An 11,939-nucleotide genomic window follows, 5' to 3' on the forward strand; every position below is an offset into this window, starting at 1 on the left:
TATAAAACACATCACTACGCAATTCGATCCGAAAGATCTGCAACTCAGATTTTAAATCCATAACTTCCAAAGGTCCACAATATATCTCTAGGATAACATCCTAAAATTTCATTACCATCCAACGGTCGGATCTCCGTCAATTTCCAAAACCAAGTGACGGTTTACATTCTATTTTGTGAACTTACAACTCCAATTCCGGAAGATTCGTAAATCGGATTCCCAATCCGTAAGTTCCTATAATGCTCAAATATTACGTATTACAACGTATCAAAGTTTGGTGACGATCCAACGGTCGGATCGTCAATTCACCTAAATGCGAAACTATAAAACGTTATTTAAAGCACCTAACCAATAATCGTAATAACTTCTCATACGGTGCTCAAATTGGGTATATGAATATACCACATTGACCTACTCGACGTCACGGACGTCGACAAATTTTTAAAATAATTTTTTGATGTGGCACGCGCCCCCACGCGCCTGGGAAGGCACGGGTCCACGCGCGCCCACGCGCACCTTCTTCCTCGCGAGTTCGCCGGACTGGTTTTTCCGGTGGCCGGAAAACTGGGGAATTTTCAAATGCTTCGTTCTCCTTCGTTTCGCAACCATTTTCTTCGTATAATATATCAATTTAAAGCCCTCAACATGTAGAATCACAATATACTACTTTTAAGCTTCAAAAACAACGAAATCTCACAGGAAAAATCCAAGCAAAACCGGCCAAACTTAACCCTCGTGATCCCGACGTCCAAATCCTTCCAACGAAACACTCCGAGCTTCCTTGGGACCTCACTAAGCTCACTATGAGCTTGGATTGTCCTAAAAATCAACCAACAAAAAGTTCATGAACAGTGCCAAAATCGATGATTGGGATTTTGATGTGAAATCGAAAGATTTCTTACCTGAAATGGGTGTCTTTGAGTTCGTAGAGTCTTCACGAGCACAATGGTGCCTTCACAACCTTCGATCCGTGCTTGTAGGCTTGGTGGTGAGTGTGTCCGTACAAGTCGAGAGGGAGAGAGTGAGAAACTGAGAGAGCAGTGAGGGAGGAGAGAGAGAGAAGGCACGGGGGAATGGAGGGTTGTCCCGTGTGTGGGTGTGGTCCCTTAAAACCATTCCACCCCTATTTCCTAACAACATAAATTACAACCCAATTTTTACTCCAACTTAAAATATTTCCAAAAGTTGAAATATATGAATTTAGTCCAAATAATGTGTCACACACACATACCTTAATACCCGTCAAGGGTAATTCCATCATTTCACGTCCCCACCAAATGTATCTCCGGGATGGGCTGTGACACAAAATATGTCTGGAAACCTTATTTAATATGATAGTTTAATTCAATTAACAAATAAAATTAAAAAACAAACTTTAAATAATAAATTATTGAAAGGGTGAAAAATAACTCATTTTATTGGAAATGATATATAAATGTGGTCTGATACTGTTTATTATAAAAATAATTATTTTCAGGACTATAATACGAAGGAGAGCTAAATATAGCCATTCGATTAGATTAGATATGGTGTTAACTCGTCTCTTAAGGCGCAACCTTTATTTATGTCTCGTTCATCATCAACTCGTCTCTATACTATCCCCCTCTAATTCGATCCAAAACCCTTCGGTCTCTCTCTCTCTCTCTCTCTCATCCCAACCCCACTTCATTGGAAAAACTCCGGCGACCCTGGACACGAACGCGGGCGACAAGATCCGTACTCCAACATATTGCTTCTGGTCTGGTCTCCAATTTAAGGAATTAAATTGGGAACTTAGGGCACGATTTGGGTATTTATTTGTCGATAATTTCCGAGTGGGAACTTGGGTTGGTTTTCTCAGGAAAGTTGTGATTTTTTTGGGGAAAATTGGTGGGAAATACGAGTGTAGTTGGGTGGTGTCAGAAGAAAGAGAGGAGTGTTGCCACCGGCGGAGCAGACGGGAGGAGGTGTGTGAGGGAGCTTAACCTTCAATCTTCCCATGTTGATTTTTCCAGGTAATTGAAGGTCGCCAACCTTCGATCTGAAGGACAACAACGAGAAAGGGAGAAAGGGGAAGCGAGGACTGGCTTTGGAGGTTGGGGAGTCATCGGTGGGTGGCTGGGGGTGGTGTTTCGTAGATAGGAATTGGGGAGGGGTCTTTCTCCGATTCTAACTCCCTTCGCCCCTGTTCTCATACCACAATGGCCGCCATGGAAGGCGTTCTCCAGAACCAACCTCCTCAGCCCCAACAACCGCCGCAACCCATGGCGGTGGAGAGACTAAACGACGCCGTGCAGCAGCAGCTGAACCTCGAGGCCGTCAAGACCCGAGCCATCAGCCTCTTCAAAGCCATCTCCCGCATTCTCGAAGACCTCAATGCCTACGCTTACGCCAACACCACGCCCAAATGGCAAGACATCCTAAGCCAGTACTCCATGGTCAACCTCGAGCTCTTCAACATCGTCGACGAAATAAAAAAGGTCTCCAAGGCCTTCGTGGTGCACCCCAAGAACGTCAACGCCGAAAACGCCACGGTGTTGCCGGTGATGCTGTCGTCAAAGCTGTTGCCGGAGATGGAGGTTGAAGACAATGGAAAGAGGGAGCAATTGCTTCATGGGTTGCAGAACCTCCCAATTTCTTCCCAAATTGACAAGCTTAAGGTAATTTAGGGTTTAATTTGGCATCTGGGTTTTTGCTGTTTTGGTGTATGATATTCAAATTTAAAAGTTTCAGTTTGTTGTGTGCAGGCGAGGATTGATATGATTGGAGCTGCTTGTGAGAGTGCGGAGAAAGTGTTGGCTGATACACGAAAAGCTTACTGTTTTGGAACCCGTCAAGGCATTCCGATTGTTCCTACTCTGGACAAGGCGCAGGCTGCCAAAATTCAAGAGCAAGAGAATCTTCTCCGAACTGCGGTTAACTTTGGCGAAGGTAACTTTTTATTAAAAAGTTCTCTACTTTTCTATGGTGCATTGTTGTCAATGACTTGCTTGATCGAATTTGGTTGACGTTTAATTCGCATGCTCTACTATTCTTGGTCAGCTTTGAGTTCTGTCTTCGTATTTGCAATTGGTTCTTTATTTCACCTTCTAATAGTGTCTCTAAATGTTTATGATTTTAGACGTCCCGCCTCTCCTTAAACTTGTCATTCAAAGTGTATATGCTTGTATGTGATTTTTCTAGATGGGTTTGTATATTTATGCAGGTTTACGGTTACCTGGTGATCAAAGACAGAATGCACCTGCACTTCCAATGCATCTGGTAGATGTGCTCAGTGTAGGTGATGGAGTGCAAGCTTTCCCTGAAGCATCGGGTAATAATCAGCTACGTTTTGTTCAATCATGAATCCTAATTTAACCAAGTTTATATAGTTGGTTATATCCACGTCCTTTGACTTTGCCTTAAACATTTTCAGGTATGTACTCAAAGAATATCCCTGTATCATCAAGTAACTTGGCTGGTCAGAGCCCTCTAATGCAGGTTAGATGATAGTCCTCTTAAAGGGCAACTTTGTCTGTTTTAATTCTTCTTTCATGCTTGCAAATTTGTGAGTCAATCTGCTGATCAAGTTATGCTAAATGTTATTTCAGTTTGTGCATGGACTTAATCTTTGAAAGTATTATTTTCATCTTCATCTCCCTGTCTCTGTCTCTTGCTCTCACATTTTGCACAAAGTACAAGCTCACGGATCTCTTTTTCTTTCCTCACATTTTCTCACACCATTCATTCTGGCCATATTTTCGGCATTTATCTCCATCTTTTTTTCACAACACTAGGGAATAGCGAGACTACCACCTCAAAAGTCTCCACTGCTTAGTGTAATACTTTCCACAATGGCCCTTTCCTTTTCCATCTCATTGGGACCCCTTTGCTTCGTTTGTGTCATTGTTAGGTCAAATATATGGTTTTTATGTTCCCTAACGCTCTAGTTATGTTATATTCAATTTGAATTTTTTTATTTTTTTTAACCAAGCGAAAATGAGCTTGATGTTTGAGCATTGAGGATCCTTCTCCTGTTGATCTTGAGATATTGATTGGTGGTCAGGCTGGCTAGTCTACTTTTTTTGGTATCCTCGCCAGCATGGTTCCATCATCTAATCTTTTATATTCATTATCCAGGACTGTCTTCAATAATCATAGTTTTACTTTATAACTGGGTTGAGTTAAGCCCACTTCGATTCAAACCCAATTAGTGGTTAAATTAGGTTTGATTTTTAATTAGATCTGCAACTTAACTTTGTTCAACCTTAGCCCAAACAAGGTTACGTTAAATCTCCTTAGGGCATCTCCAATGGAGAGCTAAAGGGCTCAATTAGCCCACTTTTAACAAAAACCCATCTCCAATGGTGGGCTAAACGGAATCTTGAAAATAGATCCCCGAGCTAAAGGGCTGCTGGGCAAGCCAAATATAGCCCAGTTGAAGGCCTGGGACATCACTGTTGAAGGGGCCCACCACGTGCAAAAGGTATCAGGGATGCTGGGTGGTTGTGATCTGGTGTGGCGCAGTGCACCAGATATCACGCACCCACATGAAACAATCCCCAGGATGTGTTAGTCATTGAAATCCAATGGGTCAGGGAGATGATGGCTGGTCTGGTGTGGTTGTGGTTCAATTTGGATAGGGTGGCTGCTGATGTTTGTTTGAAGAGAGAAGGCTGAAGAGACAAACAGGTTGGGATAAGGATGAAGAATATGAGAGAAACAAAATGACTTTTTTCTAATTACTAATTAATTAGTTTAAAGTCAGGCTTTTTAGCCAAAAGGGTCCTGAGATTTGCTTAACTCCTCACTTTGGTCCCTGAGATTTGAAATCGATAGAATTGGTCCCTGAGTTTGTCCACACTCCACACTCAATCATTTTGATCATTCCGTGAAAAATCTCCATAAAATAAGGATAAAATGACAAAAATACCCTTAATTTTTGTCAAATCATTTTGGCCTATTGTTTATTATATTGAGGGTAATTTTGATTCTTATTTAACATAATTTTTTACCGAGGGACCAAAATGATTGATGGTGGACAATCTTAGGGACCACTTCTATTGATTTCAAATCTCAAGGACCAAAGTGAGGAGTTAGGCAAATCTCAGGGACCATTTTGGCTAAAAAGCCTTAAAGTTATTCATGTATATTTTTTTTTGGTTGGAAGTTGGAACATGTATAAATAGAAGTTTTATATATTGTTTTTTCAATAAATAGAAGTTTAATTAATTTAAACATGCATAGTAGTGATGGGTGAGTGATGTACCATAATATTTCTCAATATGCTAACAAGTAATAATATTAGAAGAATAAAATATAGCCCCTGCAACATGGGGGATGGAACTATTCATTTAAAAACTATATTTTTGGTGTGCTATATTTAGGAATGGGGGCTAAATCTGGGACAACCATTGGAGATGGCACTAGTGTGAACTTGAGCTTGATATATAATGATATGGTCTCTTTTCTGTGACAGTTTAAATAATTCAACTATACTATGTTCTGGTCTTCTTACTCTACAATATCAAAAGCAGGTTTCTGGATCACAAATTATGGGAAGGCCGGCTGCATCTCCTGGTGGTCCAAGTGTTTCAAACTTTGATAGCACAACTACATCTCCGCTGCCATATGCCAACTCACCAAGGTCTGGTACAACTATGATGAATACCCCATCTCCTCAACAACAAAGCCAGCAACAGAAGCAACAACAACAGCAGCAACAGCAGCAGAAGTTGATGCAATTACCTCAGCATCAGCAACTCCTGGCTCAGCAACAATTTAGGCAGAATGCAATGCAAGGAATGGGACAAGTAAGGTTTTAAGGCAAAATTATTTGTACCATACTGCAGTTGTGGAACCTTTTCTGTATCATCCATGTTATTAATGTCTTGATGTGGTTCTTTTATTTTCTTTTGCTACATAATTTCTTGACAAATTATCCAAAAAAATAAAAAGAAGATAATTTCTTGACCTGTTATCTAGAGAACGTAACTTTTGACTGTAACATATGTTTTGTAGAATCAGGTGCAACAGCTGCAGGATTTGCAGGGCCAGGCTCAGCAGAAGTTTCAGTCGGTAACTTTGTTGCTAGCTCCTTTTATCCCTTTTTTCTTTCTTCCAGAGCCTGGTTGCATATCTCTACTCTCTGCATAACGAAGCGTGATTATTATTTACTCCTTTCTTGTTGTCATCCTTTAGGAGATCTCTTATGTTTTTCTAAGATTCTAGATGCTCTATTCATTGAAGTTTTCACATTCCAGGGGTGGTTGTGTACTTTAAGATATTATTAAGATATGTGTGATTCTGTTTACTTGGGATGTCCTTTTGTTTTATAAAGTGGAAGAAATGTTAATTAGCACCTAGACATCCTGACAAATTACAAGCCTTTTGCATATGTGCCTATAAGCTGGGCATTCATTATCCTCAATTATTAGAGTTGGATAAGAGTTTGTCGCCTCCAAAAGGATGGTTAGAGATTCATGGGGAGTGAGCAGCTGCTTTCCCCTTGTACTATGTTCGATGGTTTGTAGCCATGATGAGCTTACCTTCCTATCAGAGATGACGGGAAAAACTATTGTTCTAATTTTAGGTCTAGGATTGCAGTGGGCTTGCTATACTCTCTCACATGATATTAGCTAAAACATGTCTTTGGATTGACTACGGGCTGGTTTGGTATTGCTGTGCTTTGAAAAAAAGCTGCTGTGAGAATAAGCGGCTGTGCTGTGAGAATAAGCGGCTGTGAAATAAAGCCAGTAGAGTGTTTGGTAAACTTTTTTGTGAAAGTGCTTTTGGAAAAAAAATCAGGATGATAGTGTGTCTTTTCATTAAAGGAGCACTGTAGCTCCGTGTGCTTTGAAAAAACTAGCTTTTTTTCAAAGCAGCAAATAGCAGCTTCAACTTTTCCTTTGATTTTCAGCTTATTCTCACAGCAGCTTCCAAAATAAGCCATTTTTTTTCAGTTTACCAAACACAAAAATGACCCTCAGCTTTTTTTCACAGTGGCTTTTTTTAAAATCACCTCAATCCCAAACGGGGCCTACGTCACTCTTCTTCCTTTTAATATTTCCATTTAACCAACTGGTAAGCATTTGCATGAACTTATCAACAATGAAAAAGAACAATTATTTGTCTGCAACTCTCCTCGCGTCCCCCTCTTTTATGGGTTTCTTAATTAATAAATTTTATTTCATTTTTTCTCTAGTTACATGGACAGCATCAATTCTCTCAGTCACTGGGGCACCAGCAATTTCAAGGTCGGCAGTTGCCCTCTGGACATGTACAACATGGCATTGGTCAGAACCAACTTAACCCGGGAAGCCAAATGAATCGCCATCTTAGCCAGTTTTCTGGCACTGCTAATAGTGCATTGTTTAATGCTGCTCAAACGACACCAAGTCAAATGGTTAGATTATATACCTGTTCATCGTCATTTTATTTCATTAAATGTTATTCTTTTATATTTGCCAAATGGAACCGCTTTTTCTAATGCAACATGGTGGGGAAATTTTTACCTAGTGATTAAAGAGAAGAAAAAGAGTGGGAAAGTTCTTGTCAATGGACAATTGCTGTTTTATAATTTCATTATTTCTCTTGATGCTAACGCAGCTTTGATTTGATACATTTTCTGGAGGAAATTAAGAGTCGCTTGCCATTATGTGTTGATCTGATATTTGCATGAAAGTATAGGCCAGAATCACATTTATTTTCTGGCAGGATAGTTTTCTTTGAACAAATTTCCCCCGGTGGTGATTATGTTTAAGTTTAACACAATGCATTTTCATGAAGCTATATCGGAGGGAATGCTTGTATTGTCTTTTGAGAATCCTTTCCAGACTAGCCTGAAGCAGAACATTGAATTTTTTTTTCTATGGGCTGAGTTGAAGTTATTTGCTATTTCTCATGCTAGTGAAGCACGACATGCATAGTAAAAATTAGAAGTCATGGCTATGTTTTTTTTTCATGCCATGTATATTATAATTCCCCCTTCACCGGATGATTCTGTACATCAACTTGTATTGCTTGCTTGTCCATTGATATGCTTGTGTTTGAATACAGTGTAATGTTTGCATAACTCCGCCTCTATGTTTTGTTTCCCATGCTCAAAAGTGGTATCTATGTCATTTTATCTTCATTTCTTTTCCTGTTTCAGATACCAAACATGTCGGCTACTATGTCCTCTCAATCACTTCTGCCACGAATGCAGGTACATCTCCAATGTGATTAGCTCTATTGTTTATCCCCTAGGTGAATTATTTTAAAAAAGCTAAGCGAGTTCATAACTAATGCATTGGAGCATCGATTGAGCTCCAAAATATGGCTTTGGTAATGAGGTGTCGTTTACTTGGTGAGCTCCTCTAGTTACGACAAATGCGATGACAATCCTTTTTATTATCTTTGTGCTGCACAGTTTGAAATGCCTGGTAACATTCCTCAGAGGAGTCACACTTCCCAAATTTCGAGCGATCAAAGTATGACACAAGCCCCCTTTCTTTGTGTTATGTTCTACTTCGAATATCTACTATATGAATTACGATTCCAAATATCCACTTCGAGTTAATTGGCTCAAACGAAGTTGGGGTCTTTGCTTGCAGTGTTTAATATGGGAGCAGCAAATACCGGTGGTATGATGCCTCTACAACAGCAGCAGCAGCAGCAACAGCAACAGCAACATGGTTCACAAGGTTCCTTCGGAAACATTCCGCCGAATGCTCAGAATCTGCAGTCTAATATGGTAACACTTCAGGGCACACCACAAAATCATTCCAATTTTGGCCAGCAGAGACAGCAAAACCAGCAATAACAATAATTATTCGTGTGTCTGACACATACTCGATAAATATTTAACTTTTATTATTTAGTTCATGAACGTTAATTGTTAGTTCAACTCTCTTGAAATATGACAATTTTAACAACAAAATAAATATTTATTGTGGTTAAATATGATGATATTGGAAATTTGGGGATGTATAAAATAAAAGTTCAAAGGCAAATCGACAACAAGTCCAAAGGGAAAATTGAAAACTCGACCCAATACCCATTACAAAAACGAGATGGTCTCTTTTACCAAAAACCAAAAGGAGGATGGTGTTAGCTTTCAATTGAAGTTTGGGCAATAATCCTGTTCCCAAGCAGTTTTCCGTTTACGGTTTCAGGTCGTCGGGCGTATTTTGTCTTCGCCCTCATTGTTCCCTTGCTGACGAGAACCGCCATGGCTCCTCCTCGATCCTCATAATTCTTTGACTGATGATTACGATGGGTTTATTTTTTAGTCTAGAGGGAAAGTTGTACAAATTGAAGAGCATGCCCGAGGAGTTGCGGAATGATATTTGCCTCGGATGCTCTCTCGGTTGGTTACAATTTCTCGACGAACAAGAAACAGCCAGATCTCGTGCTGTTAGGCTATCTCCAACTGGAAGGGGGCCAAATGACCATGTTTAGTCCTAGTCTTGCAAGAAATTATTTCTTAATGAACAGTGCCAAACTATATTTTATACCATCTCCAACCGAGGGGTCTAAAAGGCCATAGGCAAAAACATAGCATGTTTGACAAAAAACCCAACTCCAATCGAAGAGGGCTATTTTTTAGCTCACTTGGTAATTTATTATTTTAATTGAATTAGACTACCATATTAAAATAAGATTTTTGGATATATTTTGAATGTTATTTCTCGCTAAATGAATACGCATCCGGATTTCTTGTCTTTATATAATGAAAATGATGTTACAAATTAAAATAAAATGAGGTAAAATAGTATGGAATGGTGAAAAGCTGGTGCAAACGGGCTGGTTGGCTCCTTTTGGCCAGCCCACTGGCCTGGTGATGAATTATGGCTTGATGAGGCCCACAAGCCCTTTGTCCTACCCTCGGTTGGAGACAGTTTTTGTGTCGAAACAGGTTATATTTTGGCCTATGACCCTTTGACAGTGTCGATTGGAGATGGCCTTAAATCTCTTGTCTAGGATCCAAATTCCACTCCTCTTCTCGATACTTTTCCACAAGTAGAAACTTTGCAAGTTAGATTTAGCCCCATGGAAAAATACTACACATGATGGTTGATGAAATTGATCATATGAGATATCTCAACAGGCATAGCTATATTAAACTAATAGGAATTTGATTCCTTTCTTGTTCATCCCAAAATGAGGATGTGAAGAAATGTTGTCTCATATCAGAAGTCTACTGAACCTTGCATGAGCTAATATGAAATTGGGTTACTTCCAATATATTTGTCAATTGAGGTTACAATGGAACCTATTTGGTCCCAAAATAATATTTTGGGCCGAGCTTAGAGTTTGGTACCAATTCAGTGTACTTATACTCTCACGAGTATAATTGCCGAGACTAAACCCGGCGCCAACGATTTGAGAACTTTGAAGAAACTAGCAGCCTTGTCTTCAAGCTCTAGAACCCGAAGGCCGATGCGTGTTCGTTTCTCGGCCGCAGTCACTTGATCAAGATGTTAGTTGTTGGAAATGTGCCCTAAAACCAATCATATGATGATACTTTACGGACATTTCACATGTTAAACTAATATAGTTTAATTTAAAGGGCAAAGATTATTGTTTGAAGCCGTCTCATATAAATGTTATACGCTTAAATGATAAGTCCAAGGAATATGTAATTGGGAGAATGCGATCTAAAGAAGTTAGATTCATGAGACCATTCTCTTTCGTATACATATCCTAAACGTTCTTGATCATAAGATTGCCAATTGGACATTGACAGTCCGTTAAGATTAGTACGTGCTATGTCTTTTCTTAGGGAGAGTGATTGGTCTCGAGTCATTGGTGTGACTGACACCAAGACAAGTACATAGGTGCTCAATAGAGAATGAGTTCACTGAACGCGATCAACAAGGAGTTCTCATACTCATGTCACATGAGAACTCATGGTTGGGATAATGCAAAGTAGTCCTTTGACCTGAGGCATCATAGTTGTCTTATGGTTAGGTCTTTGATCTTTGACTATGTCAAAGTCACTCCATCCGAGGATGTCCACGACATAGTTGGGGTTAAGCCACTTAGCCATGGAGGCAAATGAATGCGCAACAAGGGATCTCTAACCTTCAAACTGTTTGAGGGAGAATACTCTATGATATGATTAAGAATCTCTGGCCAGAGTATGAATGAGATTTAGGAAGTCGTTCCAAATCACATTCAAGGTAATCATATAAGTAAATGAATCACATTGGATAGTAGATATGAATAAACTATCAAACCAAACAATGTGGTCAAGAGTATTATATTAGAGAAAGACCGTATTGCATTGTAATCCTAAACTGAATAGGTTCTCCACCTTTTCTGATTAGCTTGGGTAACCATGACATACTGCTAGGTGTCACTCATGGTTTGTGGAAGCCCTAAACATGTATAATCACTAAAGGGAGAATTGAAAGTAAGTTTCAATTCACAATCAATTTGAAAGAGTTCTAATCGTCCACTGCCTCGCTAAAAGGAACCTAATGGATCGCACACCGTGTAAGGTAATGCTTGAAGGATTTGACGGAGATGAGTAAGGACGATTAAATGGTTTAATTGTTTATGGCAAGAATTAATTAATATGTTAATTAATCAAACGAATAAGTTCGTTTTAAATCTTGAGTTAGTTTTGGGCCTTAAAGCCCAAATTGGGCTTCGAATCGTCAAGCCCATTAGCTTAAGTTGTATGACAACTTAACAAACAAAATTCAAGAAGCCCAAAACAGCCCAAAGGCTTGGGAAAACCGGCCATAGAGAGAGGAAGGGCCTTTTGGTCCAAAATGCATACAAAAGTTGAAAGCATAGAAGAGGTATCTTTGCTCCATCCTCATTAGGGTTTTCTAAGGATGAAAAGTGAGAAAAACTCTCTCTCTTTTCTCTCTAGAATAGTCGGCCACCATGGGAGAGTTTACTAGCATTTAACACTTCCATGGCCACTCATCTTCTTCCTCAACCATCCTTGGTGTCGGAACTTAGAGGTCTCCAACTTTGGGGACTTT

General features: G+C 39.6%; 1 protein-coding gene across 2 annotated transcripts; it reads left to right on the plus strand.

Annotated features, from left to right (window-relative positions):
• The first annotated feature begins 1,465 nt into the window (after positions 1-1,465).
• LOC103425637 (mediator of RNA polymerase II transcription subunit 8) lies at positions 1,466-8,899 on the plus strand. Of its 2 annotated transcripts, XM_070815111.1 has the most exons (11): positions 1,514-2,639; positions 2,727-2,910; positions 3,185-3,292; positions 3,395-3,459; positions 5,496-5,771; positions 5,980-6,036; positions 6,961-7,041; positions 7,163-7,363; positions 8,111-8,164; positions 8,369-8,429; positions 8,553-8,899. In XM_070815111.1, exons 1-11 carry the CDS (start codon positions 2,181-2,183, stop codon positions 8,759-8,761), a joined length of 1,755 nt encoding a protein of 584 aa, XP_070671212.1. In that variant the 5' UTR covers positions 1,514-2,180; the 3' UTR covers positions 8,762-8,899. The 2 variants fall into 2 exon arrangements, with proteins under 2 accessions (XP_028951373.2, XP_070671212.1); XM_029095540.2 differs by lacking the exon at positions 6,961-7,041 and having other exon boundaries at positions 1,466-2,639.
• Positions 8,900-11,939: the final 3,040 nt, after the last annotated feature.

This window comes from Malus domestica, chromosome 16 (assembly GCF_042453785.1).
Source record: "Malus domestica chromosome 16, GDT2T_hap1".
In the NCBI taxonomy this organism is placed as follows: domain Eukaryota; kingdom Viridiplantae; phylum Streptophyta; class Magnoliopsida; order Rosales; family Rosaceae; genus Malus; species Malus domestica.

Coding starts and splice junctions, on each gene's coding strand:
- LOC103425637 (XM_070815111.1), top strand. CDS start 2,181: ATGGCCGCCATGGAAGGCGTTCTCCAGAACCAACCTCCTCAGCCCCAA. Junction 5,772..5,979: donor CAATGCAAGGAATGGGACAA/GTAAGGTTTTAA, acceptor TATGTTTTGTAG/AATCAGGTGCAACAGCTGCA. Junction 8,430..8,552: donor CCAAATTTCGAGCGATCAAA/GTATGACACAAG, acceptor CTTTGCTTGCAG/TGTTTAATATGGGAGCAGCA.